Source organism: Peromyscus eremicus, chromosome 15 (genome assembly GCF_949786415.1).
Source record: "Peromyscus eremicus chromosome 15, PerEre_H2_v1, whole genome shotgun sequence".
NCBI lineage: Eukaryota > Metazoa > Chordata > Mammalia > Rodentia > Cricetidae > Peromyscus > Peromyscus eremicus.
The window spans coordinates 32784193-32811058 of NC_081431.1; the positions used below are offsets into that span (position 1 = coordinate 32784193).

Consider the following 26866-nt stretch of genomic DNA (forward strand, 5'->3'; position numbering starts at 1 on the left):
TCTAGTTCTAGCTCTTGGGTATCTGAATTTCTAATCTGTAAAGAGTGGTGATAAGCCTTGTAAAAAGTTAGTAAATGTTACAGAAAGAAAGGTACACTGTACATGCAAGGAAGAGAAGTATTCACTTTAGAGTCAAACATTAAAAGGAAGCTAATTTGATGTGGTAAAATACAGTGGCTTGATCTATCTGATTATCTGGTAAGTGGATTTTGTGTTGCCATTTCTGACTTGGTAAGGGGATTTTGTGTTGCCATTTCTGACTTAAATACATTTTTAAAAAATAAAATGGGAAGATATAAAATGGGGAAAATTGAGTACAGCTTTGTACACACCATTACTTTTGAAATCCTGGTCTTCCTTTATGTTGTGCAAAGACATTTTCCTTAAGCTTATTTTAACATTAGATTTCTAACTAAGTGATATCTAATTATGTATATGTGTTTCTAGATATGTAATCAATGAAGTTGGTACACATGATACAGAACCATCAACCTCTGATACTCCAAAAGAGAGTCCTATTGTACAACTGGTTCAAGAGGAAGAAGAGGAAGCAAGTCCATCCACAGTGACCCTTTTGGGCAGCGGGGAACAGGAGGATGAGTCGTCATCCTGGTTTGAGTCTGAGACACAAATACTTTGTAGTGAACTGACCTCAGTTTGTTGTATTTCTAGTTTCTCGGAGTACATATATAAATGGTGCTCAGTTAGAATCGCTCTTTATCGACAACGCAGCAGAACTGCTTTGAGTAAAGGAAAAGATTTTGTGCCAGTTCAGCCGTCGTTACTACTTCCTGTAGAATCAGTAGAGGTTTCAGTAGTGGAGCCTCCCAGTGGAGATGTGGACAATGAGAACATGGAAAGAGAAGCTGAAACTGTTGTTCTTGATGACTTAAGTAGTGTGCACCAGGGTGATTTGATGAATCACACAGTGGATGCAATTGAAATTGAACCAAGCCATCCTCAAACTCTTTCTCAGTCTCTTCTCTTCGAAATTACTCCAGAAATCAATTCACTGACTAAAGTAGAAGGATCTGAGTCTGTTAAATATGAGGGAGGACTTACACCATCACAAGTAATGCCCCAAGAGAGTTCTGTTGAGTCTGATGATGAAATGGAAAAAAAGCCTGAGAGCTTTAGTTCTATAGAGAAGCCCTCTGTTATTTATGAAACAAGTAAAGTTAATGAGGTAGTGGACAATACTGTGAAAGAAGACATGTCCTCCACAGAAGTCAACATCAAGCTATCTGAAACAGTACCACCACCTATAAACACAGCCACTGTACCAGATAGTGAAGATGGAGAAACCAGAGTGAGTATAGCTGATATACCAAAGCAAATAGTGACTCCGGTTATAGATCCTTCACTGCCTGAAGTAAAAGAGGACGAACAGTCTCCAGAAGATGCCCTTTTAAGAGGGTTACAGAGGACAGCTACAGATTTCTATGCTGAATTACAAAATTCTACAGATCTGGGATATGGTAATGGGAATCTTGTACATGGATCAAATCAAAAGGAGTCAGTATTTATGAGACTTAATAATCGTATTAAAGCCTTAGAAGTTAACATGTCTCTCAGTGGCCGTTATCTGGAGGAACTTAGTCAAAGGTAAGCTTTCATATACATTAGCTGATAAGATCTACAAAGACAGTGTGGTAATGTCATAAGCATGATTTTAACTGGAAAAAAGAGGGCAAGCAGGGCTGGAGAGATGGCTCAGAGGTTAAGAGCCCTGGTTACTCTTCCAGAGGTCCTGAGTTCAATTCCCAGCAACCATATGGTGGCTCACAACCGTCTGTAATGAGATCTGGTGCCCTCTTCTGGTGTGCAGGCAGAACACTGTGTACCTAATAAAGAAATAAATCTTAAAAAAAAAAAAAGTCCAGTCTCCTATTTAGCCCGGCAGTGGTGGCACATGCCTTTAATCCCAGCACGCAGGAGGCAGAGGCAGGCGGATCTCTGTGAGTTTGAGGCCAGCCTGGTCTCCAAAGCGAGTTCCAGGAAAGGTGCAAAGCTACACAGAGAAACCCTGTCTTGAAAAACCAAAAAAAAAAAAAAAAAAAAAAAGAGGGCAAGCCCCTTGGTGTTCAAAGCTTTCCAGAATTGTTAGCTGTTTTGTTTTTTATAAGTAGTTAGTGACATGCCATTATTATTAGGCTAATACATTTTCTGTATCTCATTCACTCCTTTATAATTTTTGTGTTATTACTATGTTGCTGAGATTAGTCTTGAGCTTTTGAAGGGCTTATGTGATCTTACAAACCTCTTGATTAACTGGGACTGTAGATGTATGTTGCTTGACTTCAGCAGTTTTTACTGATTCCCAGAGAGAACATGGGAAAAGTACCTTAAGGCTTGTAGTGCATCTGTACCAGATATTTAAAAGTTTAGATATGTAAAGATGAGAGAAAATCAGACAAAATATGTAGCATTTATAATCAACACACTTTTATACAGATCACAGAATCATAGTTCTTTTGTCCTAATTTATATTCTTTATTCCTTAGTGTCAGTACACTCAGGCAGTGATTAAGACTGTAGGCACAGTCTTCTTCTTTTTATGCCTGTATTCTGTTTCATTATTCTATAAATGTCCAATATCTATCCTAGAGTTTCTTTCTCCTACATTTGCCATTACTTGGGCACCAGATGCCTAGAGTTCTTGACATACCACTTTTTCTTAACCCTCTTAAGTTGAAATGCTGCTAATGAGATGTCAGTAAGGTACGGAAAGGGGAATTTGTTTCTGGCTTTTCCCCACTGTACTCCATCCTGAAGGAATCACATTACATTTTTTTTATAACAATTAGAAGAATAGACTTGATGTTCAGGATCTATTGGTTAATACTTTTTATATGTATTACTGTATTGTACAGTCCTCAATAGGTCATTTTAAGAAAAGTGGGTTGTCCAATCTCAAAATCAGAAGTATTTTTCCAGTACTTAATGAATGAGAAAGTGAATTTAAAGCAGTTCTTTACTCTGTAGGTACCGAAAACAAATGGAAGAAATGCAAAAGGCTTTCAATAAAACAATAGTAAAGCTTCAGAATACTTCAAGAATAGCAGAAGAACAGGTTGGTTTCTTCTTTATCATATATTTTATATATATTTTATCATATATATAGTTTTTAGAGTATAATGTGATATGCATACATCTTTATGGAGTGTTTTGTAATTACTGTTCATGTACAATGTGTAATGGATAATCAGGGTAATAAGTCACTTCAACCAGTGTCAGTACTCTCTAGTTTCAAATATATCAAATTATTTTAACCAGTACTTTTCCACTGTGCTAGAGAAGAAATGGAAAAAATTCTCCCACTCTATTGTGCCCTTGATTGAACTTCTTTTCATTTTTTCACCTTCTGTCCTATGTAGGTTGACTTAATAGTTTGCACAAATGAGTGAGAATATCTGGCACATGTCTGTCTATATGATTTATTTCACTTGAAGTAATAACCTCCATATTGATCCACATTGCTATAAACAATGATACTTCATTCTTTTTTATGACTGAATAGTATCCCATTATGTAAATATACCAGTGTTTTTTGTTTTTTTGTCTGTTCCACTGAAAGTCAACTTGAGTTAATCACATATTTTATCTGTTATTAATAATTCTGCTATAAATGCTGGAAATTTTTTTATCTCCTTTGGCTACATACCCAGCAGTGAATTGCTAGATGATATGGAAAGTCTGTTAAAACGTTTTGATTAATTTCATGCTATTCTCCATAGTGGTTCTTCTGATTTACATGTTACCCTTGATGTAAATATCCATTGATTTTGGTAGGATGTAAGTATCAAAAAGTAATTCTTACTCACGTTTTCTTCTGATAGCTGGATACAATATCATGTTTGGGAAGGTATCTTGCTATTGGTGTCATTATCTCATCCAGAAAAATATTTTTTAAACATTGAATATTACATTTTGTGTATAATTTTGCAACTTTCTAAAATTGCAAAATGTTTTGTGGTTTTTCTCTGTAATACTCTTGTTGATTACAGAAAATAACAGCTTTATTTCTTTTTGATCCTTCTTTTTTATTTATCCCTTGGCCAGATGTAGATAATGATAATAGTATGACTGGTAATAAGTTCACTCCTCTGTCTTCAAAAAAAAATTTCAGTATTACACTTTTAAGTATGATGTGTGTGCTACCACAACCAACAAATATTATATATCAGAGTTTTAATCTGATAACACCTCTATTTTCTCTCTCTTTATATAAAGTATCTATATTTTATGTCTCAAAGACCTGTTTAAGTACTTGTAATCTTATATTACAATCTTCAAATGTGTTGATTAGAAGTGTTAACCAGTTTAGACTTGTCTTTAGGTGTTTGTAACTATCTCAGGCTAATCAGTGGTGTATGTGAGTTGAGTTTCAAAAGAAGTGATATAATAAATCACTAACTTAGTATTTTAAGAAGGTAAACTATACTAGAAAAGATTAAAGGTTTGCATTAATGAACCCTTTTGTTAGTTTTATACACCCCTCTTCCCTTACACACAGTTGAGACTTAAAACCTTTTTGAATCTGAAATTGAAAATCATAGATCTAGAATAATAATTGCTTATGTAGTTTCTGTGAGGTCTTAAGTTAGAGTTTTCAATTTCCTGGACATCTTCCTTCCTTCCTTCCTTCCTTCCTTCCTTCCTCCCTCCCTCCCTCCCTTCTTTCCTTCCTTCTTTCCTTCCTTCCTACCTACCTTCCTTTCTTTGATTCATTAATAGGTGTAATTTTTTGTTTGTTTGTTTTTTGTTTTTCGAGACAGGGTTTCTCTGTGTAGTTTTGGTGCCTGTCCTGGATCTTGCTGTGTAGACCAGGCTGGCCTCGAATTCACAGAGATCCACCTGGCTCTGCCTTCCAAGTGTTGGGATTAAAAGTGTGGCCAGGGTTAAATTTTTAGTACCATTCGTGTAGTATACAGTATGCATGAAAATGATAAATTTTTAGTACCATTTGTCTAGTATACAGTATGCCTGAGAATGATAATTTAAATAAAGACATGTTGATTATAAAAGTTTCTGAAATAAATGCAGAGAGGTGACTTTGATGATCTTCTTTTCATTGGTAGGAGTATAGCATCTATTAGATAACAACTTGTAGGTGTGATATCCTGAGTTCATTCATTGTATTTTGATGTGAAAGGAAAAATTTTTTTTTTTAATTTTACATTAAAATACTCTGTATCCAGAAACTTACTTCAAAGAAGTTTCAGCGTGTCTTTTTACTGGCTACTTTGCTTTTAAAAACACTTGGTGAGGGTAGCAGGTATGAGACTGGTGATCCACAGTTCTTACCTATGGAAACAGTATTAATTTGGAAAGTGCATTAGCTTCTGTTATACGGTATTCTACATCCTGGCAGTGAGTGATGAAATAATTCTTTTTTTGAAGAGAGGATTGAACATAATCCCAGATTCTTAAGTGTTTTATATTTTTTTAAACTTTTCATCAAAGTTTGTATTTATTTATTAAGATCTTTGTAAAAATACATTTTGAAAGAACTTAGTGGTTTTTCCAAATTATATATTTTACTTAAATTTATAATGTAGTTAATGTACAAGATGAAATATTAAAAAAATGATAATCTTTTGTTATAGGATCAGCGGCAAACTGAAGCGATCCACTTGCTACAGGCACAACTGACCAACATGACACAGCTTATTTCAAATTTGTCGGCAACTGTAGCAGAATTAAAACGAGAGGTAATTGTGCAGCTGCCTCTGTTGTAAGACACGGCGGTGCCCTAGGGAGGTTATCAGAAGGGCAAGCTTGTGAAAATGATAGTTCAAAGCTTGAACCAAACATAACTGTCACTTACATAGAACCTTTTATATAGAACTTTTTCAAAACACCAAAATGCATTATTTTATTGTTTGGGAACTACATTTTGATAGTCTTTTATAAAACATGGCTTTCATGATTTAGTCTTACCTATAAGGCAGGTATGTTAATTTTGTCAGGTCTTTTGGAAAAAGCAATTTAGTTTGATTTTTATTCTGAGCATTGCAAATGATTAGAAATTATTAAGTAAAGACATTATCTACATCTTCTCAGTAATGCTTAACATGTTGAGGAATTCCTCATTTGCTGCCCTGTTGAAAACTGGCTGTTAAGAACAAGAACAGAAACAGGAAAGGAAGTTGTTAGGAGGCAATTGCAGTAACGTGGGTGAAGTTAACTTGGACTAGGATTTTAGAAGTAGAAAATTATAAGAGGTTAGTCGAATTAAGTATAAATTTAAAAGTATATATTTAAAATATGAGCCTTAATGAAGTACTGAGTATACAAAGTTAAGGAATTGAGGTTGAATCTGAGGGGATTGATAACTGAGAAATGGTTCAGTTGTATATAATGGGAAAGGCTATGTGTTAGCATGCTTATCCCTGAGGAAGAGAGTGCGGAAGGGAGGACTAATTAAATGTTAACAAAATGTTGTGAGCATAGGTCTAAGGCATAAATAAAATGTGCTTACTGTACTGCTGCATCTCTTTCATAGGTTGAAAATTTTTCCAAGGAAGAATCAGATAGGAAGAAAATAGAACAAGAACAATTGTCTGATAGTTTGTTTTCAAGCAGCATGCTCTGTATTATGGTTTTGGAGCACATTGACTATTTAAAATTATTTGTTCTCTGAATTTTAGGGTCCACTGTATATTCTTTAAAGAAGTTTATTATAATTATTATTGTTTATCTTTTCAGGTTTCAGATCGACAGAGTTACCTTGTTATGTCTTTGATTTTATGTGTTGTCTTGGGACTGATGCTCTGTATGCAACGTTGTCGAAACACTTCTCAATTTGATGGAGATTACATTTCAAAACTTCCTAAAAGTAATCAGTATCCAAGCCCTAAAAGGTAAGGTTAACATCATATTTCACAATTTTCTTCTTTCTTTCACCACTTTTTTTCCCTCAAAGAAATGCTGAGCAGATAAAAGGACATGAAGTAATTCCCTCTTGAAACCAGTGGTCACTATACATGGAGATTGCTATATTGAATAATTGAGAGGAACCAATAATAAATGCATCAAACCTTTGAATTATTTTGGTTGAGAAAGGTATTCAGATGTGGTCTTCAAAGATGAAAGAGAACCCACATTGTAAGATATGACCATTTCAGATTCCTTTTACTCACATTAGCAGTGTGTGGCGTGTTAATTTAGGCTTGTTCCATTTGTTATGCAGTTCTCAATATCCTCCATTTAAATGGGCTATATAGTAAGTTAGATGCCATACACTCATTGTATGCTATGTCATTTTCTTAATGTACTAGGTGTTTCTCTTCCTATGATGACATGAATTTGAAAAGAAGAACATCATTCCCCCTCATCAGATCCAAATCTCTGCAGTTTACTGGCAAAGAAGGTAGATTTCTGTGAATATGATATGTGTGTATGAATGTATGTATATTTAATATGAAACTGGCTTCTGGCATAAGTATAATGTACATGCTGTGTTTGTGACCATCTGCAACCAAAAAAATGAAAGTTATCTTTGTGTTTGTGCTAGTCAAAGCCACTTTATCATTTTCGTACTTTAAACCTCTTTGTTCCTTTGAAAGCCCAAAGGGTGGGGAGGGGGACTTAGTTTTAATTAGCAATGAGTAGTTTTGTTTGCACATGCTCCTGTTTAGAAGTATTTCTTTTTAGAAAGGGATGTTTGAGAAAGTTCAGCAGCTATGGAAAACCTGAATGCTCAATGTGCTCCCATAGCATCCTGTGCTTTTCTGCCTCCTCTTCTTGTGCAGGTAGGACCCTTTTTGTCTCTAGTTTAGGACTTTTGAGGCACTTTCTTTGCCCCAGAGTTTATAATTGGGTTTCATTCAAGACATGCTAACATTTGGGTGAACAGATGTATACTGAGTGACTATTTTCCTGTTTTAGTTCCTTTGTAATTAGTGCTTATTAAGAAACTTAAAAATTTATCCTTAAAGCAATAGTAAACTAACCAGTTAATTATATTTTTCATTTACGGGTGCTTTCTCAATAACAGCTGTTCTCCCTTTCTTTAGGATTTTAGTAATTGAGCAGAATGTTTCCATTATTATGTCTTCAAATAAGACTCCTAAGTTTCACTAGTGTAAGCTTTTCATACTTAATCCACTCATGTGCAAGCTTAGTTTTTACAAACTCAGTATGCTTGTGTAATCCACATCCTAATTACAAAGTGGAGTGTGCTCTTAACACCTCCAAAACTACTTTGTGCATTTCCCCCTCCCCGTGTAGCCAGTATTTTAACATCTAATGGTTATGAGTCACCATGCTGTTTAATATAGTTTATTCGTTCTAATTCTAGTACAGTATCCCACTGTACAGATGCTGCACACTAACACATTTGCCTTTGGACTATTTTCATTTTGAAGCTATTCCATGTCTTTAAGTCAACATATACATGCATCTGCCAACAGAAATGGAAGTGGGAGTGCTGGGTCATAGCATATGTGTCACCTTTAGTAAATGTCAAAGCATGGTTTTCTAGAGTGTTCTATGGATGACCTCCCATCAGCTTTGGATGGCTTCTTCCCAACTTTCCCAGTTGTTTTACATCCTAGTAATCATTTCATAATTTGGGTCTTACAGTCATTCTGATTGGTGTATATGTATTTCTTATTTGAGCTAATATTCATGCAATTGGGAGATAGTTCAGATGGTTTTTGTTTTCATCAGTTCTAGTCTTCTTTTAAATTAGGTGAACTAATACATTTTTTAAATTTTCTTTCCCTCTATCTCTTTAAAGACAAATAGAATAGGCTTTCTTTCTAATAACAGAATTGCTTCTGTTATAAACAGTGATGTGGTCTTGACTTATCCTTGCTTTTAAAGAAAGTTGAAAGAAATAGGCAGGAAGGAACTGACTTCAGTCCTGATTTCTATTATTCATTTCTTTATTTTTCTTCAATTAAAACTCTTAGGGCATTTGTCTTAATCTGCCTTGAATTTTCCCATTTTATACGTAGTTTCACTTCTTAGCTTGGAAGGAACTATGTCAAATAGTTTTTTTGTTTTTGTTTTTCTTTTGTTTTGTTTTGAGACAGGGTTTCTCTGTGTAGCTTTGTGCCTTTCCTGGAACTTGCTTTGGAGACCAGGCTGGCCTTGAACTCACAGAAATCCGCCTGCCTCTGCCTTCCGAGTGCTGGGATTAAAGGTGTGCACCACCACCGCCTGGCTCAAATTTTTTTTTAAAGCAACAACATAAAAATGTGTCATTTTAACCATGTTTTAAGTATGAAATTCAGTAATAAGTTCACATTGATGTAAAACAGATCTTCAGAATATTTTCATCTTGGAAATCTGAAAATTATGTCTATTATCTATAACTCCCTCAGTCTCCACTCTACCTGACATCTCCTAAATACTATTGTATTTTATGTCCCTTTTAATTTAACTACTTTAAATACTGCATATCCATGGAATCATGTAGTCTTTGTCTTTCTATGCATGGTTTGTTTTATATAACATACCTTCAGGGTGCATCGATGTTATAGTATGCAATAAGACCTCCTTTTTAAAGCTGAATAATTGTCTGCTTTGTGTAAATATCTCATTTTCTTTGCATTTTTCTCTTTATTTTATTTCATCTGTATATGCGTTTGTGAACAGCCACATGTGGAGGGCTGAGAACAACTTTGAGAGTCAAAGTTCTCTCCTGCCATGGACTTGTGGATCCTGGAAATCAAGCTCAGCTTGTCAGCCTTGGTTCGGGTGCCTTTACCCAATATGCCATCTCATCAGCTCTCTGTCTTCTGATGGTTTTTTGTTTGTTTTGTTTTTTAAGATTTATTTATTATGTATATAGTGTTCTACCTGCATGTTTGCCTACAGGCCAGATCTCATTACGGATGGTTTTGAGCCACCATGTGGTTGCTGGGAATTGAACTCAGGACTTTTGGAAGAGCAGCCAGTGCCCTTAACCGCTGAGCCATCTCTCCAGCCCCCTTCTGATGTTTTAAGCTGTCTCTTCTGATGTCTTTTGCTGTTTTAAGTAATGCTGCTGTTAGCATGGGTGTACAAATACCACTTCGACAATCCTATTGTCGGTTCTTCTGGATATATGACTGCAAAAGGGGTAACTAGATCTTGTGACAGTGTTGTTTTTCATTTCTTTTTGAGTAATTTCCATATTTTCCATAGTTGCTGTACTGCTTTACAACCCCAGCAACAGTGTTCCATTGTTTTGCTTTTTTTTCTAATAATAGCTATTCTAATGTCTGTGAGTTATTTTACTGTGCTTTGATTTGCTAATTCATTATATATATGTCTATATACATATACACACACACACAAATACAAACACATACACTAGCATATAAATGCAAATGTAATATATTATTTACAAGTATTTTCTTCTTTTCTGCACATAGCTTTTTCACTATCCATTTTGCTTTTGTTGTCAGTGTCCTATCTAGGAAATCTTTGTGAAGTCCAGAGCCCTAAAACCTTTGTTTTTTTTTCCCCTGGTTTAGTAGGTTTAGATCTTTATTCTACTTGGTGTTAATTTTTGTATATATGACATAAGGGTCCATTTTCTTCTGCACAATTTGTTGACTAGATTATGCATTTCTTACTGACAATCGTCCAGTCACCCTTGTCTAAAATCACTAGACCATATGCCTACATACTGTGATGCCCTGTTGTTAAATGACCAGTATGTCTTCTTGGAATATTGAACTCCTTGTCATTATGCAGTTTTTATTTCAAGGTCAAAATTCTGCTTTGTCTCAAGTGAATGTGGCTGCTCTTTCTTTTGTATGTAAATGATTTTTTAAAAGGTAATAGATAGTTGGATCTCATTGCCCAACTGACTGGTAGTCTCCTTTAAATAGTTTATTTAGACCACTGATTTTAAAAATATTACCATATTATTGTTTTACATCTGTTGAGTTTGCTTTTATTTTTGCCCTCTATATTATTTCTGTTTTTGTTGTTGTTGTTGTTGTTTTTTTTTCGAGACAGGGTTTCTCTGTGTAGCTTTGCGCCTTTCCTGGGACTCACTTGGTAGCCCAGGCTGGCCTCAAACTCACAGAGATCCACCTGGCTCTGCCTCCCGAGTGCTGGGATTAAAGGCGTGCGCCACCACCGCCCGGCTGCCCTCTATATTATTTCTATTCTTTTTGGTTATAATTGAGTATTTTATCTGATTCTTTTTGTTAGCATATCCAGTATAATTTCTTTATAGAGTTACTTTGATGATTGCTTGTTTACAGTATACATTTACAGCTAACCTACCTCCACTTTTCAAATAAAGCCATACCCTTTCACAGGTATGGTTATAGCAACAAAGTAATCTTAAATCCTGCCTCCCATCACTTGTATTATTGCTATCATTCATTCCGTGTATACATATAATACATAGCTTATACACACATACAAAAACATATTGGCATTAATTTGAATATAATTATCTGTTAACCAGTTAACGATAAGAAAAATATTGTTTTTTCTTATTTCTTCATTCTGAAATATTAATACTTCTTGCAAAGCAGATAATAGTTCTTCAATTTTGCTTGTTTATAGAAGTCTATTTCTTCTCTTTTGAAGAATGCATAAATAAGATAAGAATTACATCTGATTTTTTTCCCTCAAAAACCAGAATTTCTAGAATTCACATCTTACTGTTTCAGATCTTGCTTCTGTCCTTTCTTGTCTTCTTATTAAGCTTCTGTTTCATCCTGTTGAGATATGCTATAGTTATAGATCATAGCTTCCTCTTTAATTAGTAAAGTTACATGGGTATAGAATTTTCTTTATAAGAGTAGTTTAGGGTCTTTAGCTTAAGTTGTAGGAATGAAGTTTTCTGGTAATGTTAAGTCACAATTCCAAGAATCTACCCATTTGCTAAGTATGTACTAACACATACTTAGAGCATTTGGTGTTGTGGTGGTCTAGTGTACTCTCCTTCATCATCTTAACTTGAGGCCTTTTGTTAGGATGAAGTGGATGTTTATTTCCCTATTACAGCGCTTAGGTTGGAAGTTATACAGTCATTGTCCTTTATTGGTCACTTCAGGAAGGTACAAGTATTTCCTGTCTAAAGAAGCATTTTTTTACCTCTTTTCTGAATCAATACAATGATCTTATTAACAAGTCCTTACTTATTCTGTTTAACTTCATGCTTTCGTTGTTTATTATGTTCATTTTTATGTTTTATTTATGTCAATTCTAGTTTTTCTACTTAATTCTAACTCATGGTTTTACATATTACATTCATTGTTTATTTAAATTTGCCTGCATATTTCATTTGTCATTATGTCTCTAAACCTCTGAATTCCTTTTTTTTTTTTTGGAAACAGGATCTGTCCATGTAGCCCTGGCTGTCCTGTAACTCCCTGTAGATCAGGCTGGTCTCTGACTCACAGACCTGCCTGCCACCACAACAGCCCCTTGAACTACTTACTGTTTTCATTTTTCTTGAATTCTGTGTTAGGTTTGTTGGGCTCTTTAAAATTCTACATAGATATCTTTTGAGTAATGGAGAATTGTCCCCTATATATATTACCTACTCCTCAGTGTCTTAAGTCTCCAATTTCATAAATGTATTAATCCAGCTCTCTGTATCCTCTTTGTCTTGTAAAGTTTCTGTCTTTATTTTTTTTTAAGATTTCTTTTAAAATTAAATATGTGTGGCTGTGTGAATGTAAATGCAGGTACCCTTGGAGGCCAATAGGTCCCCAGAGCTGTGAGCTTCTGACATGGGTGCTGGAAACCCGACTCAGGTCCTCTGCAAGAGCAGTGTGTGCTCTTAATCCAGCCCCCTTTTGCTTCCCTATGATACATTTTTGGTGATTGGTTTTTTTCTAATCCATTTTCTAAGCTACACAGTCTGCAGCTATATCTAATCTGTTACTAAATTCATCCATTGAGTTTTAAATTTTACTTAACCACATTTTCTGTTCTTAGGAAATCCTTGTGTTTTGTTAAAAAGCCTTGTTTGGTTTTCTTGTTTTGTGTTTCTTGAGATATTTTCCAACTTTTTAATATTTAAACACAGTTAAGTGTAGTGTCTTTGAGATCAGTTTTTGAGATCAGTCCCTTTCACAGTGGTATGGCTATTAGATGATACTAATCTGTGATCATCCTAATATCCTGAATATTTGTAAATCTTCATTTAATTGTGTTTGTGGGCCCTTGCTCAAGGGGTACTATGTCTTTGTTTGCTTGTTCATCTTTGTGTGCTTTTCCACTTTGAAAATTATTTGTAGGGATAATTTAAAAATTAGATTGTCATGTCCTTGGCAGCTTTGCTTTTTTTCTTTTTCTACCACGTTTGTTTACAGTGTGGAAGTCAATCTGACTAACAGCAGCATTCCTAGAGGAAGGCATTGTGATGTTTTTAAAGAGTAACTGGAGATTAATGGTTTGATAGAAATGTCTATTTTGAGGAATATCGTATACTTTTATGTATTTAGTGATTTTTTCAAGAGCTTTTTGGGAATAATAATATAAGTTGTAATTGATTGGATCATGTTGTTAATACTTTTCTAGTATGTATAGTTTTATGATAAATTTGCTGTTTACTAAATTAGTCTGTGTTGGACTATGAGTTGTTTTAACAAGTTGAATAGGGCTAAAGTTCTATAGCTCTGCTTAGAGATGTGTGCTTGTAGGGAAAGGTAGGAGTGTTCTGAGTAACAGAATTTTTTAAACTTAGAGATAAATATATAGATCTAATATACTCATCATGTCAGAATGTTTTTTTCATGAGTATGGGGTCACGTGTATTACATGTTCAAACTGTTTCTGTATTTTAGAGTTAATAGTTTTTTTGTTTGTTTTTGTTGTTTGGATTTTTTTTGGTTTTTCGAGACAGGGTTTCTCTGTAGCTTTGGAGCCTGTCCTGGGCTAGCTCTGTAGACCAGGCTGGCCTCAATCTCACAGAGATCCACCTGCCTCTGCCTCCCGAGTGCTGGGATTAAAGATGTGCGCCACCACCTCCCGGCGAGAGTTAATAGTTTTAATCAGAACTATAAAAAGTTAGAAAAAAGCACTCCTGAATCTCTTTATGTTCTTCTAACTAGCATCTATATGTGATTCCAACTGCTTGACACACATCATTAATGTACCTTTTTGACTCCATCTTTTAGGAATTACCTATAGGCTTGGTAATGGCTTACCCAGTAATCTTACTGTTATCATCAGGTGGGGAATGGATCTGGTCCCAGAGAAGGACCCTTCCTGTATCAGTTGATACTGTTAATTCAAAATGTAAAATGGAAATATACTTACTTGAATGTTGGTTTTCTTCAGAGTTGATGACCAACCTTCACATTAATTTGACCTAATTCAGAGCCCACCGTGCCCATTCTGGCTAACTAATTTTCAATGTAGAAATAATGGTTATCCTGATACCTATTATCCATTTCATTAATAAAATAGTCACTAACGTTGTTTGGGGTGTTTGGTCATAGCATAATCCACTTTTCATTTTACACCCTCTTTCCTTCCTTACAGTAGACCCAAATGATTTGTACATCGTAGAACCCCTCAAGTTCTCTCCAGAGAAAAAGGTAAATACTCTTTCTTTTGAAGTCTGTTGTAAGTTGTATGGTAGTAAATAAGAAAACAGATACTGAAAATGTTAATGTGTATTTCTTGGCATAATGTTTATTTTAATTTTTTGTTTTTCTTTTTTAGTTGTTTGGGTGGTTTTGTTTTTACATTTATTTAGGGTGTGAAGGGCAGATGATAACTTGCAGAATTTCCACCCTGTAGTTCTTGGCACCAAGTACCTTTACCTGCTAAGCCATCTTGCTGGCCCTGCTTTTTGTTTTTTGAGACAAGTTCTCACTCACATTGTAGCTCAGGTTTGCCTGGACAGTAATATGTATCCCTGCTGGCATCAACCTCACTGCAGTCCTTTTGCCTCAATGTCCCAAGGGCTGGGATAAGAGATGTGAGCTATCATACCCAACCAGAATGTTAATTTTCTTTCTTTTTTTTTCTTCTTCCTTGTTTTTGTTTGTTTGAGATAAAAGTCTTATGTATCCCAGGATGGCCTCAAACCAGCTACATACCTGAGAATGACTTTGATCCTCTGCACCTTCTGATGCTACAATTACAGATGTGCATCACCATGTTTTATGCAGTACTTGGGATCAAACCTAGGTCTTCATTCCTACTGGACAAGCACTTTACTAACTGAATTGTCTTCCCAGTTCCCATATGTTAGTTTAATGTCTAGAGAGGTCATCAAACTCTGGCCTATTTTCTACAATATAGAAGCCAATAAGTACTTTCTCATTTTTTAAGGATTACAAAGTAAAAATCAAGAATACACTAAAGAGACATTTAAGAGGCCTGCAGAGCCTAAAATATTATTATCCAGCCCTTTAGTGAAAAAAATGTACTGATCTTTGGGAGAAAGTCATTATTTACTGAGCTTCTGATGGATGCTGGGCACAGTGCAAGCACTGTTCCTGTAATCCTCTCAACAGCCTATTGGTGGTAACACCCCCATCTTAAAAATGACAGCTTGACAGAGGCTGGTTTACTTCGGTGTCTCATTAGACAGCAGGCAGTGGTTAGTGTCTTAGGATTCCCCTCCACCTTGACTGTAAAGCCTGATTTTCTTTTTAACCTCTCAAATTACATATTTATTTGATTAGCAATAATTATCAATAGGTAATAGAATTTCTGATTAGTGTGAAGTAGGTTACGATTTGATTCTACCTTTGGTATTGTTTTGTAACTTAGACAGGGAGCTAAATCTCTAAAACTTGGTTTTTCTCATGTAGGAGCTAAAAACAAACCTTTCAAGGTTAACATATAAAATATACAAGGAAGTAACCAATATGCCGTGTGGTGGTATTCAGATGTCAGTTATCTCTGCCTAACTATGCACAAGTGGCTATAAGCAGTTGAAACTCTGAATTGAGTAGCATTTACAAAATGCGATGTCAGTGATACTATTCACAACAGGAGGCAGGGGGGAGAGGAAAGAATAAAACTGCTTTACTTCCCACAGGCAGTAATACTTTCCTCTTTTATATCTCATATCTAATAAGAAGGAAAGTAATTTCTGTGCTTCCTTTCATTTCTGTTATAGAAGAAACGTTGCAAGTACAAAACTGAAAAAATTGAGACAATAAAGCCTGCAGATCCATTGCACCCTATAGCCAATGGAGACATAAAAGGAAGAAAGCCCTTTACGAACCAGAGAGATTTCTCTAATATGGGAGAAGTTTATCACTCTTCTTACAAGGGCCCTCCATCCGAGGGAAGCTCAGAAACTTCATCACAGTCAGAAGAGTCCTATTTTTGTGGCATTTCAGCTTGTACAAGTCTGTGCAATGGACAGACCCAAAAGACAAAAACTGAAAAGAGGGCTTTAAAACGAAGGCGGTCTAAAGTCCAAGACCAAGGAAAGTTAATAAAAGCTCTTATACAGACTAAGTCAGGGTCGTTGCCGAGCCTGCATGACATAATCAAAGGAAACAAGGAGATCACCGTGGGAGCATTTGGTGTTACAGCAGTCTCGGGACATATCTAAAAGGAGCTGAACATTCATACTGGAGACTTTTTTGTTCTTTGAAGAACAGCTTGTGGTATTTGAAGGGTTTAGGGGAGGGATAAAATATTGGGGAAAGTATTCAGAAATTATGTTTTTTTGCCTTTTTAAAAAAGAGACAGGATTGTGTCAATCTTGGCTGATAAGCTACAGTTTTACAAGGCTGATCTCTTCCTATAAGGATGATGATAGACATTTTATAAAGATGTTTTTTCACAGATAATTACTGGGACAGAAGCAATCTGGAAGCCCGGTGTTCCTTGGGTGGGATAGGAATGAAAGCCTAAACCTCTTCCTTCAGCTTGGTTCCTATTTCTTGCACCTTCCCATATTTATGTGCCTTTTGTCTATTTATAATGCCACTGGAAGAGGAGGGAGGACTTTCTGTCATTTGATTTGTTTTGTAACTCTGTTAGGTTTTTGAAGTTGCAAACACTACAAGGCTTTAAGGTAGTCCATGCCTGAAGCTCAACAGTGTGGGTCATTTGCATAAAAATCCTAAAGACTTGCCAACTTAGAGTCACTCAGCAATCTCACTGGAAATAAACACCTGCTGAAATTTTCTAAAGTCCTTTTACATAAAAGGTGATGATTTCACCCTTGCTTTCATTTGACTTAGTTGGATTGGGTTATTTTTTTCCTGAGTTACTCACTCAGTGAAATGGTAAGATATTTTCTTGGAAATGACAGGTATCTGAAAACAAATTTATTATAAATTCACTTTTAAACACACTTAGCTATTTGTGATGATTTTTTTTTTACATTGTATTCTAAATGTTCACAGTAAACACTAATCCTCCAAATGTTCACTTCACTGAGACCAGGTTTCCCATGGTCCAGTCACTGCCTTTGTATATAGTCACAGAAGCAGCCAGTGAGTGTGTCAGGCCTTACTCAGTTCAATTGGTCAAGTCTAACAGGATTATGATTCCTTGATGTTCGCTTTTGTTGGCTACAATGTGCAGATATATGTGTATGTGGTGTCAGCATCTGTCTTAGTTTGTCCTTTTGTCCCTTAAGTAATTGGCAATGTGTCTGAATAAATTGGTTCTTGATGTGTGGTTGTACAGAGATGAGTGAAAGTGAAATGTGTTTCTTTTTGAGAGAGAATTGACCATTTTGTGTTGTAAAATTTAAGTTATAACTTATTGAGCACTTTTGTTAATAATTGTTTTTAAATGTGTCTAATACCTTTCTTGGTATTGTTTGTAATGTGATTTATTTAAAGCCTTTTTTGTTTAACTTGCTGCTTTAGGTTAACAGTATGTTTTAGGAGATGAATTTTTCCCCCTTTCAGTCTGCACAATTAGCCATTCAGAGCATTCAGGGCCTGAAGGTATGGCAGGCCTTTGAAGAGAAGTCCAGATGAGAGCCGAGCTAGAGTGGGAAGTCACACTGTTGTGTGTTGTGAAAAGAGGGTTTTAAATATGTAACTACAGAGCTGTAGTGCCATTAGAAACTGTGAATTTCCAAATAAATCTGAACACGTGTCTTTATTAATTACTGGCTCTTCTGTCCTTTAAAAGATTGCACACACTTATTACTAACCTCTGATCATAGATTTAAGGGTTTTTTTTTGTTGTTGTTGTTGTTGTTTGGGTTTTTTGCCATCTTTCAGGCTAAATATAACAGCATTGCTCACTTTTCAGGCAACCATAGTATATACTTTCACTTAAATATCATGTTCCCTAATAATCATAGTTCACCTTTTCAAACACTAAAATGATCGTAAGATGCATATCTACCCAGAGAATTAAAGTTTTAGTCTGAGTTTTATTTCTCTTCCAGGTTATTACTACACATAAGAGGGAAAAAAAAAACAACAAAAACCCAAACTTTTAATGAGTGAGGATTATTGCCAGCAGCAGACTTGTGTCTGGTAAAAAGCTACAATCAAAATCCAAGGGCTGTAAAATCCTAAAATTTTGAATTACTGCTCAAGTTTTTGGAAGATTTGTAGCCCTTTTGGATTTTAAATTTTGGAACTAAGGATGCCTACCCAGCATATATAATTAACAGAATCCCAAAACCTTCAAAATTATAGACACTTCTCCCAAGTGGTTCAGACAAGACATACTCAAACCTTTATGTAAATCTAAAAGATTTTCAACATTCCCTGGTAGCCAACTCACTTTACTTGTAGTGTTAAATAAGGTATTAAAATGAAATTTACTGAACTCGAGCAAAGTATCTCTTGAGGGTTATATATGCGTATGATTTGAGGAATTAAATCACTTTTACAAACCTTGTGCAGAGATAGAGCATTCTCTCCCTCATGCTGTCACACCTACTTTCTCTCACCCAGCGTATCTTCTGCCCCAGCAGCATTCATTTTTAGTTCTGTATCTCAAGTTTCAGTGCTTAGCTTGTGCCGTATGCACACAGAAACAGGCATAAAACAGTAAACAATATAATTCTTAAACTATATTTCACAAAATAGTTATTTAAAGCCTGAAATTCTTTTATTCAACTGTAATCTGAGAAATGTTGAAACTGGAAAAGTTGAACATTCATGTACCATTACCTAACCTGTATTTACCAGTTAATATTTTAGTTTTCTTTATATATGTGTGTATATGTATGTATGCATATATATACATATACCTACATACATGTGATATTAGGGGTACATAGTGGTATGTGTATATGTGTAAGACATATTTGGTAGATGTACTGGGACATTGGAAAATCATGACCCTTCACCTTGAATAACTTTGTGTTTTTTAGAATAAAGATATTCACCTTACATGACTATATTAGTCAGGATTCTCTAGAGTAACAATTTATCGAATGAGTCTCTCTCTAAATATAAAAAGGAATTTCTTGCAGGTTGTGGTCCAGCTAATCCAACAATGGTTGTCTGTGAATGGAAGGTCCAAGAATATAGTAGTTGTTCAGTCCTCGAAGCTGGATGTCTCAGCTGGTCTTCAGTATATGCTGGAATCTTGAAGAGGATTCTCTAATGCCAGTGAAAGAATGGACTTGCTAGAGAGGTGAAAACGAAAAGGCAAAGAGCAAAAGCTTCCTTCTTCCATTTCCTTATATAGGATTCCAGCAGAAGGCATGGCCCAGGGTAGAGGTGGATCTTCCTACCACCAAAGATCTGGATTAAAGTTGTGTCTTCCCACCTCCAGATCCAGACTAAAAGTATGTCTTCCCACCTCAAGTATCCAGACTAGAAGTGGCTCTTCCCACTTCAAATTAAGCAGAAATCCCTCACAGGTATGCCCCTCCATTTTTGAGTTTTAGTTAATTCCAGATGTAGTTAAGTTGACAACCAAGAATAGCCATCACAAGTCAATCCTTTGTCAACTTGACACATAATCATATATCCTTATGTCATGATTAGTTTCCAAATGAAAACAATAACAAGGCCATAATTACACCTAAACTGATATAACTATCCCACATACCGTTGCAGGTGTATTATGTATTAACCAGGTCATAATTAAACCTAACAAAATATAACTATCCCTCATATAATCACAAATGCATTATAAATTTAGAATAGGTGGCAATGTTCCTTTAAGGACATTCTTTTAGTATCTCAAATATGATAACCATTGATAAGCTTTTAATCTTAATGTTAACATCACATGATAAAGTGAGGAAAGAAAATACAAGTATTTGTACCAATGCATTCTTAACAAAAAACACCAGGAACACTAATTTCAATTATAATCCTTGTTTCTGCAACTGGTCACAGTTAGCTGGTACTTATAACTGCCTTCCTCTACTACTTGGGTGTATGCAGCCTAGACCACATTTCTCTAGCTTTCATGGTATCCATGAATACTTCCATAGTAGCTACAGCTAGGCACAGCCTGATGTGACCAGTGTGGTGTGGCTCATGTACCAGATGGGTTCTTTGCAGAGAAAATCCCACCTAGGTTTCTGTTTTGTTTAAATCATTCTCTTAGAACAGTGATTCTCAGCTTTCCTAATGCTCTAACCCCTTAATATGTTTATGTTGTAGTGATCCCCACCATGAAATTCTTTTTGTTGCTACTTCATAACTGTAATTTTGCTACTGTTATGAATTATAATGTGTTTTCCCAGGGTCTTAGGTGACCCCTGTGAAAGAGTCATTCACTCTCCCCCCCCAAGGGGTCATGACCCACAGGTTGAGAACCCTGTCTTAGAGACGAACAGGATCTATTGGGTTTAGTTCTGATTTTAAGATTTACTTTTATTATTTTGTGTGCATGTGCGCACGCGTGCACGTGTGTGTGTGTGTGTGTGTGTGTGTGTGTGTGTATGTGAATGCCACGTTGTGTGTGATTGTACACAGAGGCTAGAAGAGGTGTTGGATCCTCTGGTGCTGGAATTATAGGTAATCATGAGCTGTGTAGTATGTGAGCTATGAACCAAACCTGGGTCCTTTAAAGAGCTGCTAGTGCTCTCAATTGCTGAACCATCTGTTTAGCCTCTGCCTGACCCAGAATTCATTCTCCTGTGCTCACTATTTTAATGACTGATGTGTAATTATAACTCTAAAAACGTTTGTGATAGTCTATATATGTTTATGTTAAGAATTACTTTGTCAAATTACTATGGCTTCCCTTTGAACTTTTAATTAAAATATAAAAATCAATATGTAGAGAAATGTTTATTTCAAAATGTTCAAGTCCTTTTGAAGCTATGTAATTATCTTAGGATTGCTGTAATATGCAATTCTCATATTTTTATATTATTTTTGCTATTATGAATGAGGTGCTTCCAGTATATTTTGCAATAATTTTTTGATAATATGATAAAAAGACAGGTTTTATTTAAACATTTTTATCACTTTACCTTACTGGATTACATTTTTTTTCTCTGTTGATTCTTTTATAGGTAGTCTACCCTCATCACATTTACCGCATTACTATGCTTACAGCTGTATTCCTTTTGCTTTTATTTCACATTTACTGTGACTTCACAAACAATGCTAAGCAGTAGGGATGCTAGTAGGCATCATTTTCCTGTGTATAAATGAGAAATTTTACAATGCTTTGTAATTAATAATAGCAGTCAGTTTCAGATAGATGCTCTAATACTTGGGTGCAGTGGCTCACGATAGAATTGTAGCACCTGGGTAGGCTTGTGGAGCAAAACTGCTGTGGCTTTGAGGTGAACCTGGGCTGCAGAGAGAGACCCTGCCAAAAAGCAAAACAAACAAAAAACATACTTCATTATTTTGATGAAAGTTCTTTCTTAGTTTGGAATACATGATGGATTTTATTAAAATCTTTTGATTATCAACCAAGTTAGCACTTTTCCTGTGATCTCTCTTGTGAAATGAATTATTTACTAAGAGGCTATTCAGTACTAAATCATCCTTCATATTATTTGGAGAAATCAACTTGGGTTTTGAATCTGCTATTGTGTATTGACTCTGTGTTAGTTGGCTAGAGTAAGCTATCTTTTCATAACAAATTAAATCTGAAACCTCAGTGGATTAACACATGAAATCTATTTGTCATTTATGTAAAGTCTGACAGAGCCTGGTGGCCTTTCTCTGTTGTCTTGAGACTCTGAAAAACTCAGGCAGAAAGGGGAGAGTGGGCGTGGAAGCAGCACACCTGTTTGAGCACCTCAACTGTGGAATGGAAATCATATTCTCCTTTCAACGCTGAAGTCAGTGACATTGCCCCAGACAAAGCAAACTTCGGGGATCTCCCTGTTTCTCTGCCCCAATATGTTTTAGAATAATGTTTAATCGTATAGGGGAATAGTGAGGCAGAGGTTTGATTTAATCATCTTAAACAATTTACTGAATTCTATTCAGTGGGAGGGAATGTGGTAAGCAGACTCTGAAACTTTTCTAATCATCCCTCTTCCTATTTCGATAGAAAGCTTTAATGCTGGTATCGATGTCACAGTTTGCTAAGGTGCTGCTCTGGGCATATTTTCCCCATTAAAATTTGCATCCGCATCTTCACACTGCTCTTTCCTTACTTCTCTACAGGTTGTCAGACATTTCTCTTATCCCTGCCTTGTAAGAGAAAAAGGCACATTCAGAACCAGTTCTCATGCCTATTTATATTATGTTTGGCATTTCACTTACTTTTTAGAATCTGTTTCTCTTAAGATCAGGCTTAGTTTAGCTCTAAGGCCTTTACTGTTTAGCCAGTATTCTTGCCTAGTGTTTTCCTAGGCAAGAAATACAAAACAAAAATAAAAACAAAACCAGTAATGTCTTTACTGCCTATATTAACTGATTATTCTGAAACAATGGGATATGTAATTGTTTTTAATTCCATTATTCAGGAATTACTGCAGGCTTGCTTTCTCTGCTTTTATCTATATTCGTTGTAGGGGCTCTATTTTCTAGAATGCAGTACCTCATGCACTTCATGTCCACTATCTCCTGGGACACGCTCTGTTTAATGGATATAGAAATAAATTTGGAAATCTCAAAAATCAGCCTGCACAACAAAGATGCCCATCTTATCTTCTGGCTAGTATTCTGTCTGAGCCCTGGGGCATATAATACATGAATTATAAGGTACATTTTAGTCTTTGTCCTCCCTTTACATAAATTGTTTCATGATTCCTATCCACCTAGATGGCAATAAGACCCTGTCTCTCCTCCCCTCCTTTCTATATGTGGATATATGGGTTTGTGCATTCTTGCATTCTGACAGTTTATTCTCAGTTATATATGCATACATACACAAATACACACACATGCACATGTGTATGTATACATACATATATGTGATGGCTTATATATAGTATATATGTATGTGATGGCTTATATATAATATACATATTGTGATGGTTAATTCCATTTTTAACTTGATGAGATCTAGTATCAGATCTAGAATCCTGGGAGACAGGACTCTGAACTTGCCTGTGGAGGATTATTTTAGGTTATGTGAAGTGGGAAGACCTGCTCACTAGCAGAGATCCTGAACAGCATAAAAAGGAGAAAGTGGGCTGAGCACAGGCATCCATTGTTCCCCTCTTCCTCACCATAGATGTGATGTGACCAGCTGCTTTAAGCTCTTATTGACTTTGACTTCTCAAAGTCAAAGCTGTGAGCCAAAATAAAAATGCTTAGGTATGTTATTTTTGTTGTTGATGTGACCAAAGAGGCAACTTGGGGAAAGAAGAGTTTATTTGGCTCACAGTTCCACAGAGAAGTTCTATGGCAGGCAGAGCATGTGGTGGAGGCTTGTTTACATGACAGCTATGTACCAGGAAGCAGGGAGTGGGACCAGAATCAGGGGCAGGGTATAGCCCTCAAAGATCCACCCCTGATGGCCCATTTCTATCAGCCAGAATCAATGTCATAAAGGTTCCACAGCTTCTCCAAATGGTGCCATTGCCTGGAGACTATGTTCTTAAATGCATGAGCCTGTGGGGACATTTTACTCCAAACCACAGCTATATATACATAAAAACTATATATGTGTGTATATATAACCCAAGATAGGTATATGTACACACACACACACACACACACATATATATATATATGTGTGTGTGTGTGTGTGTGTGTGTGTGTGTATATGTATATATATATATATATATATATATATACACTTTACATACATGTATTATACACATAGTTTTCACATTTGTAGTTTCATAGCTAGTTTTAGGAAATGCACTGGGGATACCTGTCAGAAATCACTTACCTCCATAACTATTAAAGACTTAAATCCTAACTTTCATAAAAGGATGCTTTGGAGTTTTTCTAGGACAAATGGTGAGCTGACCTCCTTAAAGGATCCAAAGGAGAGTAGTATGGGCCTATAAAACAGGTCTGCCTTTTGACTGCTGTTTCTTGGGATGTTATAAATTTAAGTAGTGTGTTAATAAAGAGAACTAGAAAAACAGCTACTGGCTTCTCAGGGGACTAGTTCTGCCTGTGTTTCTGTATTAGGTTTGGTCAGAACTCACTGTTGCTATGGGTACCACAAGCTACAAAACAGTCTCAAACTACCGTACAAGAGCACCCAGTCCCAGATAAAAGGCAAAGTACTATTTCATGGTGGTTGAGCTACTCCCATCCCATGCCAGGGCAGAGAGATGGGTTAGAGCCTGGATAACGGGCTCTACTTTCTCCCTTCATCGGGTGAGTCATAGACGTCTGTAGATTGGAGTGGGGGTAAAGAGAGGTAAAGTGAACAAGAACTTTCTAACCTGGTGCTGTGGTGAGACAACTCATCTGGGTCTGCCATGAATTTAAAGATGCACATAAAGATTCTTATGCACATTGTTGAGTTTTTGGTGGAAGCTCATGGTTTTCTTATCTCTTATTTTGGGTTTTTCTTTTTCCCTAGGAGATATAGGTAATAAAATGTCCCTGCCTGTCACTTATTCCTATCCAGCTCCAAGGATCTAGTTCCCCTGTGTTAGTCAGGCTTCACTAGGGGAACAGACTAGCTATATATTAAAACATAATTAATTAGATTGGCCTACGGATACTGTTTGGATAGTCCAACAATGGTGGACTTATGCTGGAGAGGCTGAGAACCCATAGTTGCGTACTCCATGAGGCTGGATGTCTCAGTAGTCCAAACGTGGTCCTAAAGCCATGGAGGATTTCTGGAGAGCTGCTGGTCTTCAGTCTGCGTTGGAAGCTTAGAAGCTTGAAGAAGCTGGAAGGAAATGCAGCAGCGGCAGCAACAGAACAGATGAGGTTGCCAACATGAGTGAAGGCAGGCAGACAAAAAGCAGTCTTCTATCTCGCTTTTCTATGGTTTGCCACTGTATGTATAAGGTGCCGCTCATATATAGATAGGGTGGGTCTTCCCAATTCAAATAATCTAATCAAGAAATGAGGAGCTGGTTATGGTGGCATACACCTTTAACCCCAGCCCTCAGGAAGCAGAGGTAGGTGGATCACTCAGTTTGAGACCAGCCTGGTCTACAGAGTGAGTTCCAGGACAGCCAAGGCTATTACATAGCGAAACCCTGTGTTGGAAAACAAACAAAAATTAATTAAAAAAATAAATGAGGAATCATGGAAATCCCCAGTGGCTTTCCTTTTAGTTCTTTCCAGATCCAATTAACAACCAAATATAATCAACACAACTACCCATAGCCTTTCTCTGCTCCTTCAGGCAGCCTAATTGGAGAGAGCCCAGCTCTTATATGAGATTGGCATTTTGTCTCCAGAAAATATTCATTCTTGGCACACAAACTCTGGGAATGCTGCTTAACACAGTAGTGAACCCGACATTCATATTATGGGAGTAGTTAGCAGCAAGCCTTTCCTTTAAACTTTCTAGTATTGTGGGCAATATTGTGATTTTAGCTTGCTGGACTGCTGAGTTCCTCACAGGGACAAGGATGGTGTCACTGTAAGTACCAGTTCCTGGCATGAGGTCAGCAAAACTTTCCCCATAAAGTTTTATTTTATAGTCATAACCAGTGAGGCTTAGGCTCAGAAATACATTAGGCTTATAACCAGTAACTGCTTAGAACAGAAGATCACATTATCTATCCTCTAAAAAATACTTACATGAACACTCCAGTGATCACAGCCCAGATGTGGAGGCAGAGTGATTGTGAGGTTGAGGCAAACTTCTACTAGGAAGTGAGACCTTGTCTCAACAAAGAAAACCAAAAGAATAGTTTCAGGGTCTGGGGATGTAGTTCAGTGATAAGCATTCATCCAAGAGGTATGAACCCTGAGATCCACCCAGCACTGAAAAAAATAAGCTTTGAAATGATAATTTCCAATAGTGTTTAGAAGAAAAAGCATAATTTTCTTTGAATTGGTTATGGGCAACAAAAATTTTATTGAGATAATTTTTTTTTTCCAAGATAGGGTTTCCCTGTTTTGGTGCCTGTCCTGGATCTCACTCTTTAGACCAGCCTGGCCTTGAACTCACAGAGATCCACCTGGCTCTGCCTCCCAAGTGCTGGGATTAAAGGCTTGTGCCACCGCCATTTTACACACAAAGTGGACATTGGTTTAATGTAATGAATTACAATTGTGAAATTTTAATTTAAAACATCCAATTTAGGAAAAAAAACATGTTTAAGAGTATGTATAACATTTACTTGTGGCATAAGTCCTTTCAAAGAAACATTTTGTTCAATGAGGTAAAACATGAACACAACTGACAGGCAAGGGCGGACATCTCTTACCCTAAGAGGTCAGAAAGTCCAGACTATCAAGTTCTAAAAGGAGGCAGCAACCAGATGTGGATGTAGTCAGCAGTAAGGAATCAAACTCTTCATTATCAGGGTTTATGAAGCATAAAGAGAGGAAGTACAAAAATAACTCAGTCCCCACATGAAAAAGAATATGTACTTGAGGGAGCCTGAGAAGCTAAAATGCATCAAATCAAAGAGGCCCCACTTTAACAATAGCAAGCAGAGCAGAGAACAGGAGCTGGGGCTCTTTCC

At 36.3% G+C, this 26866-nt stretch overlaps 1 protein-coding gene across 3 annotated transcripts in view; it reads left to right on the forward strand.

Annotated features, from left to right (window-relative positions):
* Positions 1–17245, forward strand: part of Suco (SUN domain containing ossification factor) — a 58933-nt gene extending 41688 nt beyond the window's left edge. For 2 of the 3 annotated variants that reach the window (XM_059281006.1, XM_059281007.1), the window contains 7 exons: positions 448–1605; positions 2986–3073; positions 5610–5714; positions 6712–6866; positions 7284–7375; positions 14458–14513; positions 16052–17245. In XM_059281006.1, coding sequence (XP_059136989.1) covers positions 448–1605; positions 2986–3073; positions 5610–5714; positions 6712–6866; positions 7284–7375; positions 14458–14513; positions 16052–16495 — 2098 coding nt within the window. In that variant the 3' untranslated portion in view covers positions 16496–17245. Of the gene's footprint in view, positions 1–447; positions 1606–2985; positions 3074–5609; positions 5715–6711; positions 6867–7283; positions 7376–7659; positions 7758–14457; positions 14514–16051 lie in introns of those variants that run through there. The other variant, XR_009383310.1, reaches the window with a different exon arrangement.
* The last annotated feature ends 9621 nt before the right edge of the window (positions 17246–26866 follow it).